The sequence below is a fragment of the Buteo buteo genome, chromosome 2, assembly GCF_964188355.1.
Source record: "Buteo buteo chromosome 2, bButBut1.hap1.1, whole genome shotgun sequence".
Lineage (NCBI taxonomy): Eukaryota > Metazoa > Chordata > Aves > Accipitriformes > Accipitridae > Buteo > Buteo buteo.
In genome coordinates, this window is record NC_134172.1 from 38,005,894 (window position 1) to 38,029,364 (window position 23,471).

The following is a 23,471-nucleotide window of genomic DNA, read 5'->3' on the forward strand; positions in this document are numbered from 1 at the left end:
AAACCCCATGCATAGTGAAAACGTTCTTCTCCACAGACATATGAATTGCATTCATCAGTAAGACTGCCTAGCCATGGCTGAAAGTTTTACCCCTTTGGTCTCCATTTAATAATGGAAAACCATGAAAAATTCAGAGTCCATGCCCAAAAAGCACCATAGTTGTTAGCAGAGAACCACAAGTTTTCTATGCAGATAAGACAACAAAGGCTCATTTTTGCTTTCCTGGAGTTCTTTTACATCCTGAGACTGCTGAATACCAAACTGGTTTTCCCATCATTAATTTAGCATGCTTTTCTTGGGAAAGCTTCCTTTCAAGCTCCCATGCCATATAACAACTGCTTTGAATCTGAATCTGACTCCAGTCTATTTTTGACATAGCCATCTTGCAGTAGCACTCCAGCCATCCTGTTAATCTGATCAAAATATTTGCATTTCATCACACCTGTCAAACCAATCAAAAGTAAATTATCCCTCTCCAGGATTCACCTCTTCCTCCAAACAGAAAACCAGAGAGCAGATAGGACATGAACAGAAAATATTATGCCATATTTACAATCCACATAATCATCTTTCACGCTTACATGCCAGAGACCAGTTGCCCATCTGCCTATATATATCTTTATTAGACAATTGACTCCATATAAAAAGAGCAGACATGATATTCACAACCTATACAGTATCCAAAGTTCCCATCCTAAACTTTACTAGTACTACAATGCATAGAATATATGTATACACATACATATATATGTGTGTGCGTGCGTTGTGTTTCTGTAGAGAGAGCAAGTGTATGTATAAGCCCTGGTTGTCCGTCAAAAATGTCCTCATATCAGCTATGCATAAACATACTATGATTTAACCTTCATGAAGGTGCCAGCATAAATTTAAAATACTAGGCTGTATTTCTAGAGGAAAACATTTCCACAAACAGCACAGCACTCAAAATTCATGGGCTGAATAGTAAGAGTAAACCTAAGTATATCTAAATGAGTAGCACTTGTGGATGACAAATAGGCAAGTACATACGTAGAAAGAACATCTTCAGAGAATTTTGCCCCACTCAACAATACATAATCTCTTTCAGAGAAGTTGCGATTTCTTACGTAAGTTTGCATAGATGCACTGTTACCTTGCTCTTCCCTTAAGTCACAATACTACCACTTTCTAATTATGCTTAGGATTTCAAATTCAGTAAACCTTTGTGCTTTGCATTCATCTAGAAACAAGGGGCTTTTTAATACATACATATATATTTAGGGCACACCACATACCTATCCCAGGTATATACTGTATTTGAAACAACAAAAACCCATTGGCACACTGAATGTAGATTTACAATAAAACATGTATCTGTTCTAAGTCTACAACATCCAAATTCAAAATGCTCTTAAAACAAAACATCAAAAAAAAAATGTTGAGTTATTATGAAGAAAGAAATTACACACTCGGTGGTTTTGGAGAGTTTATAGTCTTCAAAGCATTCTCTAGATGTTAAATCCTAAATAAAGGCTTGAAGACCTCCATGAAAAAAAACCTCACTAAGAAAGACAAATCAGAACAAATATATAAATCCTGTGTCACACAATACTACATTTAGGTACCCACACTTTTTTGTGAAAAATGTGGAGAATAGGTCACAGACACTAAATAGAGGTACAAGCAACCTGTAGCCCTGCAGGACTAGATTAAACTAAAAATTTTCCATTTTTTTATTTTAGTGTAAATAAATGTATTTGTAAATTTATATTATACACTGAAATGCAATCCTTAAATCATCTAATTTGTACAGAAGAACTGCAAGCATTTTGATAGGACGGCTGACTTAATGTGCTCTGGAGCTTTAACAGGCAACATTTCACAGCGTTTTTATGTGCTTACATAAAAAAATGACTACGTGCTAGTATCAACCTTGGGGTTTTGCTCCTAATTCTAGCAGGGCTGGAAGACACCTCAGGAGCACATGCTATTAATATATAAGGATATCGCTCCTGACAGTTCATAGAAAGGCTTCCGGTTGATTCTGTGGGGTCTCCTGCATTCCCACTCAGAATAATCTCTGCCCTTTCTCCACTTTACATGCTCCTCCATCAAGGTGTTGCACTGCAGTTTGTATTCCACCTATTGAGGAAGCCTAGATAGAACTGCATTCGAAACTACATGTGTTACTCCTTGAACAGTCAGAGGAGTCAGTGTTGAGCAGCACAAGCCACTACTCCTCTCTTCAGGTGCCAAGTACCTAAAAATACACCCGAAAAGCATCAATAAATTAAAGAAAAGCATTCAACTTGCATTTATGTAATAGAAAACCGAACTACAAAGCAACAATGGGCATCAGGTAAATGTATCCAATACAATTTGCAGGCATAATTGAAAGCATTACTGCCTAATCAGACATCTAAAAGCAAAGCATGCTCAAACAAAATGTCTATAGACTCATTAGTTGGCAGCCATTCCATTACAATCACACATAATGTCAGTAGTGCCTTGAACCTGTGCCAATGACAACAGCATAAATTTTGCATCTCATTTCTGTGGTCATAAAATTAATGATCAGTTTAAAAATACTTCTTTGCAAAAGTTATTGCACAAAGAAATGACATGAATGTGTCCCTGTTATGTAGTCACAAAGATAATTAAGGAGTTGATGCTCATTAATATAGTTTCTTGTTTCCCCAGAATACCACATGATTTATCTGGAAGTTGAAAAAAAAAGTTTAATTAACAGTAGCTAGTTAACAGTTATAACAATAACAGAAATATGTATATGAACTGACTCTATTCTCCAGCTTCTACAATTTAAACTAACCTCTTACAGGTTTCATAGCAGAATCAATATTTTATGTTATCTGTAAAAAAAAGCCCATACAATGTCTTTCCTTATTAAATGCTACCTTTTCCATTACAGCTTATTTATTGATTTAGGAAATAATGCATACCAAAGGTTAAGTGTACCACATCAGGAACGGAGCATAAACCAAACTCTCCTCATTGTAACAAGGGCTGCACTTCAGTCCCTGTCCCCTGTTCTGATTTCCAACAGATTTAGTTGGTAAAAGCTGAATATAATGAACAGGACCATACTACTTTATATGAATCCAGTTTAAAAAAAAAAATAATCCAGACTTTTTCCCCCCAAGAATTCATTTTCTTCTGCAATAGTGTGATTATAGTAATGAACTCCTAAGCATTAAAGATACTGCTTCCACCACTAAATCTAAAAAAGAGCAAGATGTTCCAGCTAGTGCCTCTGAAAGACTTGCTAGCTCGCATCCTCAGATCACTAAACACTTTCAATTTATTTCTAAAAAAGTCTAGACAGAGTGATGCATTAAAATTGCTCAAGTATAAGAGAAATAAAACAACTCACAAAAAGACATGCAGGTCAGAACACCCTGCTTCTTGCCATTTCGGAAGGTCCCAAGTCACAGCAGGTTGAAATCACTTCCTCCTGTCCAATCTCTCCTGCGGTAAGAACTCACCAAAGGACTGGATGAAGCCATCAAGCAGATCAATGTAAGGTTCTCACTACACAGTTTTCCACAAAAATAACTAGACAAAGTTGCTTTCAAACTGGCAGAGATACACTTTAGCCCCTTGATAGTTGCAGCTGATTCTTTAAGAAGATGCTACTGATCCAATCCACCAGTCATCTTGCAAGACTAGATTCTTCTGACAGCTACTTTCTCAAGGTATGCTTTGCTATGCAATCTGCTCCAACACACTCATTCCTGAAGAGTCTTCTAGAGTCTCATATTAACATGATGGGTTTAATGGCTTGGTTTTTAAAGGTCAAGTTGGAATTCTTTAGCAGCTATTTGTTAAAACAATACTGAAACAGCATTAGGTTTGTAAGCAAATACGCTACAAGGAAGAAAGGCAACACAACTTTTACATGCTGAATTTCCTCTTGTTCTGATGATGCACATCAGGATAAGGCCATTTTGTGCTGCACTAGTGGCTATATATTGAGCTGCTTGAAACTGCACTTGGCACAGACACTTCAGAGGTTAACAGCTGCGTGTAGCTGAAAAGGACAACACAGTGACTTGCCTACAATGAAACCCTCCAGACTTCCAGTATAGAGTGATATTTGCCACACTTCTAACGCATCCGATGGTGTCTCCAGAAATACATCATGATGATCCTCAGAGGACTGTGTAACAACTAAGCCATATCTTTCCCATTTATGGTTAAATACTAATGATGTATTTATGCTCCTGACTGAAAGCTCAAGTGTGTTAAATCACAGAAGTCGCATCCACATACTGCTCTGATGACCACAAGCTACTGCCTCCCTTTCTCAAGTCCAAAAAGACTCCTACCTGCTGCTACTTCCTGCAAAACAGAGTATATAGCAGAAATCTCACCTCCACACGAAACAGGGGGGGACGACAAACCACAACCTAGAAAATACAAAGCCTTTGCATATAGTGCTACTCTATCAGCTTGACTATTTCCAGGACACAGATGTCTCAGGCTCCAGACACCCGCTGCTCTGCCAAGAGCCAAAGAGGCATCTGAGTCATTTAAAGGTTTCCTACAGGTGCTCCCAGTAATTACATAGAGAAGAACACCAATGCTCTAGAGACACACGTTTATCTTATATTACACTGAAATTAAAATGAAAGTGGACCTTCATCAGTTTTTATCAGACTGAAAAGTGGTAGTTAGCAAATGTCATATCATAGTTTTCTGCATAAATAGTGCCAAAGTCGTGTGCTGCAGATCAGATATAAGGTGCACCGAGTGCTTTATGGGGAACTTGTTCTGCAAATTCCCATATTATGACTCAATTTGGCTAGTACTTTTGGTGTCTCACTTTCAACACTGAGCCAAAATCTTTTGTGAAAAGTGCTTAAAAATATATATTTTACTAAAATAAATGCAAAGAACAGATGGCAAGCGACCTTCAAACACAAATACAGTTTCTAGGGTTTATAGTGCTTCTGCCAACTTTAGCACTATTTTTAGCATAAATTGAAAACAAGGTTCTTTTAACTAAACATTTTGGCAGCCATGGTATTGATTCCATTAATCTCAAAACAGAGAAATGCCAAAAACTGTATTAACTCAGAATCTTTGACAAAGTCCAGACTTTTATATCCTTAGTGGAATACTAGTCTTATAAAAAATGAATCCAATTTGTATGAAAATTATCTTAGTTTTCAAGTTCCTTCGCAATTCTAAGATCTAGAACAGGTCACTTTGAGTGTGACTATGGCTTTTTCATTTTGCTTAAACTGCTTAGATGAAGAGTCAAATATTTCAAATGAAAAGAAAAAAAAGCAGCAGTGTCTAAGAGAAAAAGACATTTCTACTGAGTTCCTTAGTTTAAGAATAAAATAAATATAATAAATGTTTAATAACTCCATAAATAAAAATAAAATTTGTGGAAAGATTAGTGGTTTGAATATTAATATAACTGTACATTTTGTGTCGTAAGAACAACATGCACTTTCTTTGTCCATAAATCAACATTATACTTAACTGTAAGAGTCAGTGTAAAATCAGATAACACATCACACATAAGAATTAAATATTTTCATGTACAATGAATTTAGTGTCTTTAATTTTCATGTATATCCACTCCCCCTAAAAAGCTTCATTTTTTCAGTGTGTAGACACAAAAGATGGTTTTTCCAGCATATTTACTGACCTGACAGACAATATAAGAAGGCTGCTTTTTAAGAGGATGCAAGAAAATCCTCAAGTTCATCAGTCTTGCAAAGAAGTTGCAAAGAAGTATGTATGCACTTTCTGAAAGTTAGAGATATGCACACAGATGATTTTGGTTTTAAGGACCCTGGTTCTACTTGTGCGCATGCTCTTCAATTTTTTTTTATTCTTCTTTTAAACCTCCTTGCCTTATCTTTATGGAAGGTAAGATTCTGTATGCTAGCGGCCAAAGCCCATACAACAAGAGCTCATATACAATACCTTGGTCAAACTGAATAGCCACCACATGCAAAGGCAGTGGAACTTCAAGAACATGCCATGGTGAAAGAGAGTGGAGTGACAAGTTGATGCCCACAAAGCATACCTGAGGAAAAAACTCACAAGCTGAAGGAGCTGCTGCTTGAGAGACCAGAGTCAAGTTTCATTACATTATACAGGAAATGTATGAATTTTGAAAGTGTTAGTCCACTTCTTTCAACCTCCAAAAGATTCTTCTGGATGCCTCTGGAAGGATGACAGGTCACAACTCACAAGGTTCTTGAAAACAGCTGATATAGTATGATAATTCATGTAGTATGATAATTACTATACCATGATAATATGGCACATAGTATGAACCATTCTTTACCTTCCCTTTCAACTACAACAAAGATTATTTTATTTGCATTAAAAAAATGGAGTAACTGCTACCACAAAACAAGGAACAGCAAATACGAATTTTAAATGTGCACAGTAATTTTTATTCTTCCTAGTTTGTCTCAGTGCAGTTTCCACATTTCTGCTTCCACCTCTTCTTTTTTCCTAAAAGATATTCTCCTTTTTCACCTTACATTTCAGGATATTTCTTCTTTCTCTGGAGGGGGAAGATCAGGAAAATGTCTGACCATCACTGCCACCTCAGTTTTTAATCTTTTATCAAATTTTCCATTTTTTGAATGTCTAGGTGTGCACAGAGGTATGAATGGGCACAAAAGTTGACCTCACTCAGCTGCTGCCGCTGCTTTGTTACACTAGTAGCTGGCCAAGAATCTGACTGCTTACCTCCATGTGGGTCCTTTGTTCTACACCTACACAACTCACTCCTAATTTGTACAGGCCTGAAGAATGACACAACCAAATAAAGTTTAACACACACTTCTTGATCTCTGGAAAATATACCAACAACCCATACCACTGAACCGCATTCCCTCAAATATTTTGCAAGTAAGTGCGGGCTCCCATTTCTCGTGAATTTTTCATATTCGTGCATGTAAACGCACATGAATTTGGAGAAATTTATCCTTGCCTGCAGAAAACAATGGTATAACTTTAGAGCCCTCTCGTTTTATTGATAAATACTGAAAGAAAACTAAAGTGTCAGCGTTTGCAAGCTTCACCATCTGTACATAGTTCTGATTTGAACAAAAAAGACACGAGAATTAAAAAAAGCAATATATCCTTCTTAAGAATAAAATGCACGCTAATAAAAAGAATAAGACTGAATACAATTTTCACAGAAATCAAAGCAAGTTATACTGTAACAATTACAGACTATACCAATTAAATCATCCATTTTCCTGGAGATAAATCTCATCTTTATTAATAATTTGTTGAATCGGAAAAGAAATTCTGAATCAAATTGCCAATGAAGAAAGTAAATAGACTACAATTCTCTCGACCTTCAAAAAAAGCACACCAGTAAATGCAAACTTTGTTCTCTATAGACAATTCTCATGTTTATTAGATAGTCATAGCCTCAGAAAGTTTTTAAATCTGCAAAAACATGCTCTCCAGAAAGTCAGATGCATTTGCGATGAAACAACCATCCCGCCTAATTTCATGTTAGTCATTTTCGTAATAAAATAACATTTGACTTTCCTATCCTTAGTTCTGTTGGACAGTGAGGAGAGGAGGGAAACTACATTTTAACTTCAGTAAGGGTGCTGAAGTGCAATATAAAAAAAATATAGCAAGTTATTTTAATACAATCTTTAAATAATCACACAGTTCACGTTTACAAAATCTTGGCAATGTTTGGGAAGTTTCAAGTTGTATTTTCTCTTTCAGTTGAACTGTTATGGCTATATAACTTGATTTAAACAGGGATAAGAAATGTATGAACTTGTTGTGCCTTGTTATAACATTACTTGCCTAATACAACTTACATATTTTCACTTTATCAGGAGGCACGCTGTAGCCTACACATTTGAATCTCCTTGTCCAGAAACAGACAGTTCTTCAACCACTGCAAAAAGTGAAGTTTTGCATAGGCTTTTTTGACCTCGCACTGTGACCCTCATACCAGCGTCCACAGGCTATAGGTCATGACCTCAAGAATTAGCATCATGGAAATAAGAGCCCTTCCAGGTTTAGCTACAGAGCAGAACACTGTAGCAACAAACTCCTCAGTCTTCTCTAAACTGAGCTCTGCAGCTTTGTTTTAACTCCACTAGAAGACAATAGATAACCCACACTTCAGTTTTCATTACTTGCACACTAAATCATCTCCTCTGCAACTAAAGGCCTGAGCTCCCACTGCACTATGAGAACATTCATTCAGTGTGGATCGAAAGCCAATATCATATTGCCACTAGATGATCCTATTAAAAGGTTAAAGAAACATCACTATGGAATTGAAGACTTTTGCAATGTTAAGAAAAAAGGCTGAAATAAGTTATGCCTACTAAAATTTTATCTCCTAAGCAGGCTGCTTTGCATACACTTCCTCTGAAAAACAAACAAACAAAAAAAAAAAAAAAACAAAACCAAAAAGCCTGCACCACATGGTCTTTTGCAATGCTATGCTATTGCTAATTAAGCCAGACATAACAAGCTCCATTTATATTAAATTCTGAGCTATATTTCTAAACTAATCTTTTCATCAGTAAGCGTTCTCAGATGTGTTTAATGAAGGGAATGGGACCTAGCTTTGAGCGATGGTTTAGCGAGAACTTTGCAACAGGGAAGCTTTTCCCTGCGTTCCTCAGCAGGGGGAGCCAGCCCCCTCGGCCTTGAGGCAACCCGGGCACAGCCGAGTACTGCAACAACCAGCATCTTCTGCTTATGCCGAGAGTCTGTCGGTGGGCAAAAATACACCGGGGGGGGGGGGGCGGGAGAAAAAAGGCAGCACGAGATTTACCTTTATCCTGGAATTCTTGAGGATAACTGCAAAAAGAAGAAGGAACAACATAAAGCAATCAATGCACGCTTGCAAATCCACAGTACTAGAACATAGCATAGAACAATTACTAGTTTTCAACAAGGTTTGTAGTCAAAACTTAGCGCTGCAACTTTTCCTTACTTTTAAAGTCTTTATTTTTGGCTACAATATTCAGTCAGTTTTTCTTTTGCCTTTGCAGTTGAGAGAATCCCCAGTCACTTCAAGGAAGACTTCGACAAAACCAAACTCAGAGCAGCCTTTTCTAGGAATATACATCTACTCAGGTATCTTAAACATACAAAAGCATCTTTAATTTTAGTAATAAATGTTAATATATTTCAGTAAGTTCTAAATGTTATATATAATTTCAGATGTTGATATATTTCAAAGAGTCTTGTGCACACGTAATAGCCACTAAGCATACTTTAAAAATAACACAGTAGGTCAGCTGGAAAAAAATCCACAAATAGTGGTTTTAGTTGCACTAATTTATGAAATCCAAATGAAAAACTATTAATAATTAACTAGAAATTAAAAAGTCCATGCATGCCTAAATTAAAAAAAATAATAAAAAATGTCAAATAAGAGATCTCAACTTATTTAATGCCTAAAAAAAAAAAATCTGTCATCCCAGAGGGAAAAAATACTGTTTCTTCAGAGATAAATCTTGGTATTTCAAAACCAAAAATAATCATAGGATACAGTTTGATGTATGATGATAAATAATCAGGACAGAGTTATGTAAAATGACATCTCAAGAAGCATGCATGGACTAGAGTTTATGTGAAAAGAAGAGGATTTCACCAGAAATAACCAGCAAATAAAATGCAGCTGGCAAGACCATCTTTATGGACAATAAGCAGTAGTGTATGTATCAGGTTAGTCAGTAAGGAGATGCTTACAAGTAATGCGCAGGACAGAAAGGAAGGGTCTAGGGATAAGAAACTGAGAAATGCAAACAGAAATAAAAGGCCAAAGCTCAGAAATCCTGCATAGCAAGTGGCAGTAACAGTTAGGCACAGCCCAATATGTGGGATGTGAAAATCAAAGATGACTACAATGTGCATTTATTTTGTAGCCTGCATGAAAAGCAAAACGCTGTTAACAGTGAATAATATTACACGAGACAAGGAAGGAATTAGAAATTAAAATAAGACATGAAATCATGGGGTCACGTAAGTGAATAGCAAAGGATTCAGTGTCAACTGTGCTTATAACTGCAGGTTCCCTCCTTTGATATTTCATCATCCAAAAAAACATAGTTGAGTCTTAATACTGAAGAAAAAAGTCAGTATCTGACTGTATCTGCATGTCATCTGTATAGTCCCAGTGAGCTCAATAACCCAAAAGGGAAAGCACAAAGAAAACAGAAAGAAAATCCTGGTTCCTTAAAAAAATATATTTATTTACATATTTTTAATATATATATATAATATTATTATTATTATTATTATTATTATTATTATTATTATTATTCTCCTCTAAGCATTTACAGTCTGTGTCAAAAGCACACAAATCTTCAATCACAAGATTTTGGGACACATCTCATGTCTTCCTGCTGTTAAGTGTGATATAGAGAATGATGCCCTCACCAGATGATTGTGCTGTCTTTGAAACTGTAAACAAGTTGCCATAGAGGCAGGAGCATGTCATCAAAGGAAAGGTTAGGAGACATCACACAGGACTGATCAGTAGAAAAACACTTTGGAAATAACAATGGGAAAAGAACAAGTAGTACTAGATTATATCCTAGTTGATTAGAGTTGTAAGAAAAGAGATTTTGCAAAGAAAATTTTGTAGTGCAAATAAAACTACAGCCAAATCTCTTTAGCTGAATTGTTTGACTGAAATTAAAACACAATAGAACAGAGTCTCAAATCATACCCAATATTTAAAAAAAAAAAGAACAAACCACAGCCCTCTACTTGGTGTCACAGTATTTCACTATTTTAACACTGCTGAAACAAACTTATGATCTATAAATAGTTTCCAGTTATGTTTCAATCTTCTTTTACAGAGTTAAACAACAGAATATACAGCAAAGCAAACTCAACATTGAATTATGCTGTTTTATACCAGCTGAGTATGGTGACAGGAAGCTCATTCATATTCTCAATGCACTATATTTCTCGTGTTTTAATGAATCTTACCAAAGCAGAGGTGAAGGCAAGCTCTACCCAACCAGCTTGCAATCAGGGTTCAGAATATTACAGCAATTCAAATGGGACAAATACTTATGTTCCCATTTTTTACTAAATTGTAGCAGCTTCAAGAGATATAAAGACTTGAACCCATGCAGATATTTGACAAAATCAGGACCTAGACAGATTTTTTAATTGTTAACATTGTTAATGGTTATTAAAAGATTGTAAAAACTTAAGTTATCAGTAAGTTACTTCATAATATATTAAAGCCATGAAGCTCACTTACCTTGCCTTAACATCTTTTATCTTCTTAAGAAGAACTTCCCTTTTTTCTTTTGCTTTCCTGGATAGATTTTCTCCCTTTAGCGTTTGGGAAATAAATGTGTCAACGTCTAAATAAAGAAGAAAAAAAATACACCTCAAAAAAAGATAAATACTGCTGTAACAAGCTTGTCCTGATATGACTCTGAAAACACCAAGAAAATTATTTTCAAGCCTACACAGAGTAGTTAACGGACATTTCAGATTCTAAATGGGATACATTTGTTCTCTGATCTACTTATGCTTAGCACAGCAAATCCTATGGTGACATTTGATTCTTGCTCACTTAATTATGCCACATAAGTCCTAATAAATTGCAGTACTATAACAATTAATTTCCATCACCTAAAGTAAGGGATAAAGCTAAAACACGGAAATAGCTTTTATGCACCTATTACTGCCATGTTACTTCAGAAGTTCAAGTTACAAAAATGGTTGAGTAATTCATTATTTCAGCAGTAACACCTGAAATTAGTAGTACCCAGCTACTAATACAGGCCACTTACTGATTACATTATTTTCAAATGTTCTCACATTGTCTCAGAACTCCCTACTTGGCTAAAAGTTCATATCCAAAGCCTTAATCCTGCAAACAATTAGGTAGGCACAATAACCATACCGAAGGAGTCAAGTTCAAGCGTGTACTTGAAGCTAAGCATACCTGCACTTGTAGAATCACAAACTAAGGCTCTAACCTGCACTATAATTTTTAATTCTTACACAGAAGATACATTTATATGGTCATGTAGAATCAAAGCATTCCACAAAAGTTACCATGGTTCTTTGTAATACAGTAAATATCCATTCCATAGGATAAAAACAATGCAGTGATTGAGAATTTGGGGGAGTATAACTCCTCCAGTAGTATGTTTTCTTGATTAACAAAAACAATTGTGAAAACTTAACTGTAAAAGATTCTTATAGTTACCAGTCAACAGACAATTATCCTGAAAACTGAGAAGTAGAAATATGACCAAAAAATCCTGCATCTTAAATTTCTCAGCTGTGTGGATAATAACTGTTCATTGAATAAGGGAAAGCATACGTAAGTAACAAACACTTCCACATGGTGCCTGCCCACTCCTCCATACACACACACGTATATATATACATACACACACACACTTTGGCTCAATCTGTGTAGATGCAAATAGATATGGATAGTATTATTTTAGTCCTCTAACTTTTCAAATCAGATGAGACGTTCCATTTTCATAAAGAAATACAGAACAGCCAATGAAGTACTCAAATGTTTGCATGCAAAAGTTTACATTTTAAAACAATATTAAATGAATAGTTACTGCAGATTTCCTAACTTAAAAACCTTAATTGCCTGCTTTTTTCTTTATAAAACAGAAGTTAAACAGAAACACATCCCAATTTATATTACAGGCTGCAAGAAAACAATTTAAGTCAGAAGTTACTCTTTGAGAACACCAATTACAAAGATGTTGTTCTTTAAAAATAATTTACCAGATTATTTAGATTGCTGCCTTCACAAAGTGTGGCAAAAATCTTTTGGTTTTTTTGAAGTATTTTGGAGTTCTGAAGAATAATATTGTTCCCCCTCCCATAAGACAGAGAACCTTCCCCATTACATTTTCCAAAGAAGTCCTGAAGGAGGGAGACCCATACTCAGTTCCATGGCATTCCTTCTTTAAAAGGACAGAAGGAAAGGCACTTAACATGTGTATTAATGAATCCTCCATACACACCCCTAACAGACACTAGCTGTACACCAAACATCCCTAGAAACATTTTGTCCTAATGCACAGAAAATTCGTACATCTTCATAAATTCCAATTATTGGAATTGCCGATCGATCAGGCAAATAAGGACCCACGTAATCCAAAGACATTGACCAACCACAAAACTTAGGCCCAAAAAGTGATACTTTTACTACTGAGGGCAAAAAACAAAACCATCAACGTTTTTTCCTCTCAATGAAACCCAACAGGATTTTCCAGTACAGATCAACCTTTCACTCGGGGAGGGACAGGCCAATTAAATATTTGTTCCTTCATACTTCTACATATTTATTTCAAAAGTTAGATAGCAGCTTCAAAGTTCTACCTAGGCAGCAATATGTGGAAGCTTAGGGAATTATTCACATTTATAAGTAAGGAGCAATGCTTGCACAGTAATCTTTGGACACCAATTAATCACAGAACTTGCTTCAAAAGTCTTCATTTAAACTGAGCAGGCTTCTTTTACTTCTTGGAAAAGCTCAAAACCCAGCTGAGAACACTGCTGTCTCAGGTTTTGACTGACTGTCAAAGCTTTTTTCAAATACAAATGTTGACATAACACAATTAAGGAGTATGTGGGTAAGAGAAACCAAGTTGATTACCATAAGCAAGAATTACCACTTCTGGCTTAAAATACACTGTAGATACGAAAATTTGAGGACCAACTACATTGCTGACAGAACCTGTTCTTTTCTGGAAAAGCCTGGACTTCAAAATCAGAAATAATGCAGAATTTTCAGCCATGGAGGGATGGGGCAGAAGTAAATGTTCCATTTATTCTCAGTATAAGACGACAATGTGTTGGAGGAGAGGGGCGAAGGAGACAGACAGAAAGAGAGCAAGCACACACATGATCTTGACAAATTTGTAGTTTCTAAACGGCAGCAGCATGTACAGAGAAGACATCCCTGGGATGGCTTCCCTCTCCCATGAGATTGTGAAACAAGTTGTCTGAGCTTAGGTATCCACAAACAGAATGCACTGTACTCATCACGGAATGCTATTACTTCCGTGTGTCCAGAAAACACATACAGCTTGATTCATCACAACCCCAAAATATGAAGAAAGATCTGATGGACACATGATCTTCAACAGGACGCTACAGAAGCAGTTTACTTGAAAATTACATGTTACTGTATTGTAGATTTTCTTATCTACTCACAATTACACAGAATGTTACATATCTTGCTTAAGCCATCTTCTGATCTGGTGGTGTAAATCTATCCAGGATGTGTCAGATGCACATGACACAAGTGACTTATCCTAAGCTCCTCTAGACAAGAACAAAAAAGTTATCTAAGTTATGATCACCTCTTCACTACCTGTACTTCCACACTGTGGAAGAGTATGGAAAGCTTCATCACTGGCTTAACATAAGGGAACATTCACACAGTTTCTATGACATTCCACACAGTGATTTACCTTGGAACGAGAACAGAACTCAGGGCTTCAGTATGACAGATGCAAGTCTCATACAGTGAGTAAGCTTCAGACAGAAGCCACAAAACTTACCCATTTCTCACTGCTATTCTAGTCACTTACTTGCTCTTCCTTCTCCAGGATGATCCAAAACTTGCTCTCTCCTCTGCTAGTTTAATGCTACACAGAAAAGGAAAGTGTAAACTACTAGCCAGAAGCACTTGAGTGTACTTATTTCTTTCATGCTTCAGTAGCAGTTGGTCCACTGAGGAATTTAAAAAGTAATAAAAGATAAATTCCAAAAAGAAAACCTCTTTGAATGGATTTCTGACTTAAAAGCACTTTTACTAATCAGTTACCATACAACAAACAAAACAAATTATCTCTTTCAATAAATCGTTTGTTTCTAACAAACTAAGCAGTTATTTAGTATCACACATTGCACAGACTCAGCTATTTCCATTGAAAACACTAAAATTTCAAAGAGAAATAAACTTTGGAAACCTATTCAACACCTCTTAACTTCTTTTAAGCTTGTGTGTTAGACTGCCTGATAGCTTGAATACCCATATTTGTTGCTTTGTTTCTTAAAGCTCATGATTTTAACTTCATCTGAACCATACCCCAGAGAAATTATTTGCCTCCAGAAATGAACAATAGCTGCTGAACTGTAAGATCCAATTGATACGATCCACTCACAAATTGCTCTGTCAATACAGGTTACAAACTGACAGAAAAGGGAATTCATGCTGCAGTCTAGCTCTGTCCACTTCAACCAGCTCATACAGTTCAAAGCTTAATTGCCATTTCATACAACAGTCAAAAGCTGAAAGGTCATTTTAATTTCATTTTCATCTATATTCCTTTTATAAGGAAGAAAGTTATGATTTATTTTGCTTTTCATTGTTACAACATTTTGTGGTTCTCCTTACTCCCATGATTATAAACAGATAACACTGCAAGTCTTTAATTGTTTTAAGTCTTTGGGGCTATTTTCTTTAATGAAGGCTGAAACTACACAGACGGGCTTTTTCAAGAATGTTGTAAATTTTTAGCCCAAAGCAAGTGCTGCGTTAAAGAGTGCTAATCATAACAAATCATAGCACTTTTGTGTTTACAGGGTTTAATATTGTGATCATAAGTCGCACTTAATAAACAAACATACTTTGGGCAGAAGTACCTCATTTTTGTGTCAGGGTGGGCCAAACGGAGTCTCATAGAGGCACTCAAAGACTGTGCCCAGGGTCTTCCTTTCTCCCCTCCTTCTGTAGATAACCAAAACATCGTCCATCACGCTATCAGAAAGTTAGTCACTTCTTCATGCCATGCAAATGACAGAGAACAATTATAAACTGGCAGTGAGATAGGTGTGTTTCCACTCACATAGCAGGGCATACACACAGGTCCCTCCCTGTCTGTGACCTGAGGAAAATGCAGGCTCCTGTTTTGGGGCTGGACACACATCTGTCATCTGACAAGGGACACTTGCATGGGGTCACCTGGCAGATGCACTGCCAGTCACACAAGAAGGGAATGGCAGGTCAACAGAACAATTCCTCCAGCCACCAGCCTTCTCCCATCTCTCTCCTCCGCCTCAATGACTGAGAAAGCCAGAAGCCGGCTGCAAGCCAGAGAATTTGGGAAGGCAAGCCAGAGAAATTTGGAAGGTAGCTGCAAGCTAGGCACATTGGTGCAAACACACCGTGCAAATGTGACCAACATTAAACAGACTGCCATGTATCTTTCAGCTTTACATGGGCTGGCATTAGAAAGCAATTAATTAATTTGATTTCAAAGTTTTCATGCAATTCATTAATTGGGAACAGGTCTGAAGACAAATTATCAAGCAGTACCTGGGACTGCCTGTCCTCTTGAATCAAGAAATATTTGAGGATTTTGCTTCTGCTCTCCTCCTTCCTTCCCAACAATATTTAAAAGTCTCTCTCCAGAGTTTGCTAAATTATCTTTTAAAAAAATATATATACACCTATATAGAAACAGAACACATGATGTAAAATAAAAGTCATTGACACTCTAAGATATCTAAAAATATCACATTGATCCAGCCTAACAAGTAGATGAGCATTCCTTTTAGCACAAAGTCCTGGAAAGGACTGCCTTTAGAAACTGCTGTAGTTTGTAGCTGCTTAAATCCCCAAAAGCAAGGCTCTCTTGCCGTGTTGCCACATACAAAGTGAGTATTGTGAAAAACATTGATGCTCAACAGTTTCGTTAGTGATTTATAAAGCAGAAGTACACCCAAACTGCTAAGACCCCTCAAATGAAGTAAACAGATAAGACATCTATTTTAAGAAATTAAAGAAGAAAAATCAAAATCAAGGACTATATATCTCTAATCTCATTGGCTGAGTAGTTGAGCATCCTCTCTCTACATTAAAGAGGTGAGAAAAGATGAAGCTGTAACATATTAAGCATATCATGAAAAAAACACACCAGTACAAATCATGATCAAGTTACAAAGTGATTCCAAATGAACTATAATAAAAAAATGTTAAGGATTAACCTAAAGATTTACACTGTATGCCACGTTATGCTGCATCTATTGTGGTTTGTTGACGTATGATTATGAAAGAAACGTAAACCCAGTCAGATGAGAAAGATAGACTCCACGTTAATTGAAAAAGACAAACTAAGTGAATAATGAGTATATAAAAAATAGCCTATGCCATTTTTATCACCCATATATGACACTTACTCTCAAATTTATGGCTGAGACAATTGAACTATGTTTCAAATCACTGGAGGTTATTTCTTACCAGGAATGCCTCTGTGCATTTTTTCACCTCACTGTTTCTATTCTTATTCCATTACTATTGAAATACATATATATTACCAAAGCTGTAAATACATGTCTACTTAGAAGATGTCTACAATAATCACCCTGGTTTATCTTGTAAAGATGGATTCTTCAGCAAGACCCAGCATTCATTAAAGCCTTGGGAACATGAATATGATACTTTAAAACAAAGAGTAAAGTTTTAAACAACAATACCCTTTCAAAATTGAACCAGCCAATGAAGAAGAGCTATGCTGTACCTAGGTGGCTTTTCTTATGATGGGAATGTAAGAAGCAAGTCCAGCAACAGCTGACAAGAAGGTCAAAAGAGGACAGTTCATTTTCTGGGCATCAAGGGTAAATATAATGCCCAAAAAATAAAAGGTAAGCAAAATTAAACTCATGCACTGGATCCACCGTCTTGTAGTTTTCTTGCCTTGCCCTCTTCTGCATTCTATTTCCAGGATGCAACTAAACAAATGGATAAACAATATTAATTTGAAGAAAAAATTAGAGGAATCACATTGAAAAAAAGGCCATTTGGACAATATGACTAAGTATTTAAACAAACTGAATAATATCTGGGTGAAAACAGTCTCTAGAGCAAGAACATTGGCTTCCGTTTAGGTTGGAGTTTTTGTTTAGTAGAACAAGGAAAATGGATGTTGGGACTGGATATAAGGTTCCATATGAACTAGAGAAAGAGTTTTATTCCATTTTCATAGCAGATATCTTTGTAACTTTTAAAATATGAACACAGAAGATTCAAACTGGACATACTGCAAAGTGTGAAAGGAAAACTGAATAAAAAAAGCAATAGGACCCTTACTATAGTCACAGGTGTCATGAAGAGGGAAAAAGATATAAATGATACTGTATCTAATGATCATGACACCATCAAACACTCTGGAAAAAAAAATTCTTAACTCCAATTAAATCTCCATTATTGAAAAAACTCAAGAGTTTTCTCTTTCTTTTTTCCAATCAAGATGACTGAAGCAACCAGCCTGATTTACGTTACAGGAGAATTAATATGCCTTTGGGGAAGAAGCAGCCTCCAAAATCCTTCTCAGCTATAGACAAGCCAAAACTTAGACCCTGCATCAAAGAGTAAGGAAAAACAAAAATGAGCAGGCCTCCAACAATCTACATAACCAATAATAGTTTGACAGCAAGAAAAAAACCCAAACACAAGTAACATCCCACCTTGCCAAACACCCACAAAAAGATCCTGAACATATAAACATGACAGAGGATACCTTTTCAAAGGAAGAAAAGGCACAACAGGGCTGGGCTTCCTTCACTAAATTGCAAAATCTCAAGCATCATCTAGAAGGTGCAGAGACACAAGTAGGGAATGAAGAAGTTACATACACTACCACACACGTCCCCGGTGTAAAAAGAAAGATAAGAAAGCAATAAAATTACTTTCTCCTCCCACCAGGAGTTCAATTCATAACCAGAGGACCCTGTTTCTGTCTCCAGTGTTTCCCTCCCACCACTTGAACAAGGCAGAGAACAGAGGATGGGATTGTGAAATCCCAACAATCCTCTGCAATAAGCCTATTGCCACACTGACCTTTCCCCTTCAACTTTACAGAAACAGCTTCCTCCTGTTCCTAACTAATGCAGTTAGCCCTGAGCTCAAGCTGTGCTTCTGCCTGGAACATTTCAGCGCCACTGACATGCAACTGTAATGACCCTGCCAGCATGTGTGACAGAATTTGTTTTTGCATTAAAGATATAATATTGTTTAGGTTCAAAGTAAAGCACTCACAAGTCAGAAAGTTTCCTGTGCAACTTTAATTCATCCCCTGGTGTGTTTATTCCCATTATCACCATGTTTAACTACAGGAGCACTTAGTATGTTTTCCAGTAGGCCTCCTACTTGTTCAGCATAGTGGGTGGACGGTACTCCAACAATCAATCAAGGCTAAGCAGGGATAAGGAAATCCATACGATCACTCCTCCACTTGTTGCAGAAGTTGGAAATAGTAGGCAAAAAGACCAAGGAGAGGAGGAAGAGCAAAATAGTTACGAGATTTCTGTATCTGTCACTGCCTCACTGCTATGTGAATACTGGGCTAAAAAAAGGTGCTTTGCGCTTGTCAGTAGACCTTAACTGCATGTTCTCAACAGAACCTGACAGGAAGAAGCAGCCGGCACTTGTAATGGCCACTGAATACAGACATCCAACTCACATTATTTTCTGGAGAAACCAACAGCATGGAGGCAGGAGAATTTGAATTCTAATTCTATTCCACCATTGATTATTTTTTGCAACCCCAGATCACATCTTGTTTATTACACTAATTTTACCAACGGGAAAACAATATTCCCTCATCTCAAAGAGGTGCTGAATCAATACTTGTGAGCCATTAAAATAATACATTAAGAAGCACCCTTGAAGAAAAACATGCAGGAATTAATAACTATATACTCACTGCAGTCTTTGTACTGTCTAAGAGTTGCTTAATGAATAGTAAAGATATTACAGAGCTCCCTTCCTTCCTCCATTACCATACATCTTCACTACATTAATAGTTTGAGCAAAAAGAAGCAGGAGACTACATAATTAAAGATTACCAGAACCTAAGCACATCAGTAAAAAACTGCTCATGCAGTCTGAATTACTCTAGTTTCTAACTTTCATGCACTTAACTGGTAACCTAAAAAAAAAAAAAAAAAAAAAAGAGCGATTATGTTACACAAACTGTGAAAAGTAATACCATATTTTTCAAAAAAGGGAGCACATTATTGAATTTTTACATTGTATACCCATAATTATCCTTATATTTGTTTCCCTTTGATAATTCTGCAACTAAGAATTAAAAGTTACAAACTACTGGTTGTTCCTTACTACCCCATCTCCACCCTGCTGGATTTCTGCTTACTCTGTAATTATGTTGTCACAAAATTAGCAAGTGTTAAGCTCATTTTGCATCCAGTTCCAAAACAAAATTAGGTGTGAATGCTAATTAAGTTGAAAATATTACCGTTACAGTTGTAGAGAGGTATTATGTAGCATTTGTGCTACCATAATAGTAAAACAAAGATTTAAAATCATTGGTAAATCACTGCATTCTCTTCTTAACTTCAGTTCTACAGACAGCACTAAAGAAATCATCTCGTTTTCTTCCAGAAAAGCTGAAGCTGTATACACTGTAAAAACACTAGGTACCTGTACATAACTTAGGCCGTTGATCATAGTGACTCTGAAAGAACATATACACATCCCCCTTGAGGGAATATAGGTGTTCTCAGTTTCACTTCAAAAGACAAACTTTTATATCACTTTTTCCACAGCAGACTGGATAAAGATGGGAAGAAGGACAAGTTGTGTAAATGAGGCACCATGACAAAAGAAACAAATCACAGACTGGAATGATCCCATCTGCATCACACCCTCCCCCTCAAAAAAATCGTAAAAGCACTTAAAATATTGAAAAGTTTCAAGATCAGCTTCACTCAGTCAAAACAGCTCTGAAACAAACACACACACACAGTTCATGTGATCACAGGCTCCAGAATACAGTAATACCACAGAAAATACCATGGTTTGGAAAGGCTCTCTAAGGCTAATTTTTTTTTTTACATGACTAATTATCTGTGCCATGAGAAGAAAGCATAAGAAGCTTTCCTTTCTTCTGGTGGCCTTTCACGCAGATTTTACTACAGATGGTATGATCTACAAATAATGGGAGTTTCAAACACTAGTTAGGAAAACACATAAGACAGTTGGCAGAAACGCTTTAAAGATGAGAAGACTGACTGGTAAGGGCAATATGTTTCAAGCCTTAACTCTTACAATCAAAATGTTTAAAAAAAAAAAAACAATCTTGAAAGGTGACGAGCTACACTAGATCCTAGCAGGTGCCCAGCCATGTAATCAAGTACTTTTCAGAGGGAAGATTGTGAAAAGCATGGGTAATTTGAATGGGTTGGCCAGAGCTACACAAGTTCCCATGGCAGAAAGAGAAGTTCTCAAAATAAAGATACTCCCACTGAAACTGAAATTGTTTCAGGACGGCAAAGCCTTTTATGAGTTCTTCATAAAGATTAAAAAAATCCTAAACTGTGAATATAGAATTTGATTTAATGGACAGCAAAAAGTAAGTTTAAAAACATGAAATATAAGCCTTGAACACAAAAAAGGTCACTGGTAGTTTTAAGTCTCTACTAACACTATTGCTGGTAACTTTTCATGGTGAGAAATCATCCCACTCCTATGCTCCGATGTATCCGTAAAAGCATAGACAGTCAATAGTCAGACGTATTTGACCGATATGACAACATGCCGGGGATTCAGTTACACCTTAATTCACTTCGATGACACTAGCCTCAGCTGTTTAGCGGGGAAGCTTTTTAATTTTCTCAGTTCGCTGGGGGAAAAGGCCCTGCTGGCACCAGAACAGCGCAGTTTAACTCCCGACGGTACCTGCCGGGCCACTGACACACCTCGAAAGGGAGAAACTCCCACCAGCGGCTAACGCGCCGGTCAGCAAGAGGGCCACGGGGCCTGACTGACGTCCGCTTCCTTCCACACACGCCTGTCAGCAGAGGACTTCCACACCCCCCGCGCAGCTCTGCGGCGGCCCCGCACACCTCGCCCCTACCCAGAGGCGGACGGGCGGGCTGCGAGCCCTCCGCCGCAGCACGACAGCCCGACGGCCAGGCCGGGAGCGGGAGCCAGACCTCTCTCCTTCCCCATTCCGGGCGCGCCGAGCGGCCGCGGGGAAGGGAACGGCAGCAACGCGCCGGAGGGCTGCCGCCGCCGCTGGGGCACAGGGGGAGGAAGTAACCGGAGAAGAGGGACTGCCCCGGGGAGGAAACCCCCGAACCCACGAAGCGGGAGGGAGCGTCCGGCGCCCGCTGAGGAGCGCTCCGCCGGGGCTGCGGCTCGAGGGGCTGCCCCCTCCTCAAGCCCCGGCCGCACCGGCTACCCCGGCCCCTCACACGCCCCACCGGCCCGCCCCCCTCGGCCTCCCCTCCGCCCTGCTCACCGCCCGCCCGCCCCCCGGGAAGCCCTCCCTCTCTCCCGCCTTCCCTCCCTGCCGGCGGCCGGCCTTACCTGCCAGGAGGCTGCAGACCTCCTCGGGGATGGCGGGCGCGCCCTGCATGCTGAGGGCGGCGGGGGGCAGCCGCGCGGCCGGGGACACCCCGCGGGCGGGGCTCGGCGGCTCGCCCCTGCCCCGGCCCCGCCAGGGAGGAAGCGAAGACCCCGCCCCCCGGCCGCAACGGCACGGCCGCGAGCCACGGGGGCGGGGCTTCCCGGCACGGGGCGGGGCGGGGCCGCGTGACGCTTCACGCCGTCCCTCCGCGCTCCGCCCGCCCTCCAGAGCCGCGCATGCGCTTCATCCCCCTCCCTGTGTTTATACTCGCTGCTGGGTGTTCCCCCGCCGGCGCCGGCACCGCCCCCGCCACCAGGGACTGCCTCCCACGTGACGGCTGCAGCAGCCATTTTGCGTGAGGGCACCGTGCAGTCCGTCCCTCTTGCCAGAATCGAACATGGCGCTCAGCGTTAGTGACCTGCTCGCCTCCGCCCCGAAGCCCACGAGAAGTTGACTATTGGATGAGAATGCCCGGAAGTTGCTCTCTGATTGGTCCATTGATTGTCCCGCCCAAGTGCCAGGCCCTTCCCAAGCCGGGGGCTGGCGGCTCCGCCGTCCTCACAGGGACGTGCAGGGTGGTGGAGGGGTAGCTGGACGCGAAGAGTGATAAATTTTGGACCCAATTTCTTCCAAATATCTTTCCAGCCTTCGTGCGGAGCATGGTGCTGACCTTAGCTCGCCTGCTGGCAGGCGGGATGGCGCTCCTGAGGGAAGAAGGGAGAGAATGTCGGCGCTGGCATTCAGCAAGGCCCTGCTGGTTTCCCCTTTTCCCTCTCAGCCTGCTGTCGTTACCAGCGGCTGGGTTTGGGATAGCAGACCTGCCATCGTTACCAGTGTCAGGGTTTGAGATAGCAGCCCGAGTCGTGCCATGGCTGTGCCGACATCCCAACGGTTGCAGCCGGCAACATCAAGCCAGAGAACTTGAGAGGAGGAAATCACATGCAGACGTGGCATGCAGTGAAATAAGAAATGGAAAGTGAGGCAGTGGGAACAGGCCTGTTGGTATTGGCATCTGTTAGCACAGATGTGTGGGCAGAGGTAGGAAGAGATGCTGTCCCTAAGCAACACAGCTGGGCTGCTGGAAGGGCTAACTTTGCAGAAGTTTTGCTTATGGGG

At 38.9% G+C, this 23,471-nt stretch overlaps 1 protein-coding gene and 1 long non-coding RNA gene across 4 annotated transcripts in view; both read right to left on the minus strand.

Moving 5' to 3' along the window:
• Positions 1–22,476, minus strand: part of SKAP2 (src kinase associated phosphoprotein 2) — a 120,677-nt gene extending 98,201 nt beyond the window's left edge. For 2 of the 3 annotated variants that reach the window (XM_075051151.1, XM_075051142.1), the window contains exons 1-3: positions 22,316–22,476; positions 11,246–11,351; positions 8,795–8,820 (exon numbers count right to left, since the gene is read on the minus strand). In XM_075051151.1, the coding sequence (XP_074907252.1) occupies positions 8,795–8,820; positions 11,246–11,351; positions 22,316–22,364 (181 nt within the window). In that variant the 5' untranslated portion in view covers positions 22,365–22,476. The remainder of the gene's footprint in view (positions 1–8,794; positions 8,821–11,245; positions 11,352–22,315) is intronic. The other variant, XM_075051158.1, reaches the window with a different exon arrangement.
• On the minus strand, positions 14,571–16,435 carry LOC142028651 (uncharacterized). The gene is made up of 3 exons (XR_012649651.1): positions 16,301–16,435; positions 15,628–15,712; positions 14,571–14,627 (listed from the first exon to the last, which is right to left on the minus strand). It is a non-coding gene; the product is annotated as an uncharacterized LOC142028651 (long non-coding RNA).
• Positions 22,477–23,471: the final 995 nt, after the last annotated feature.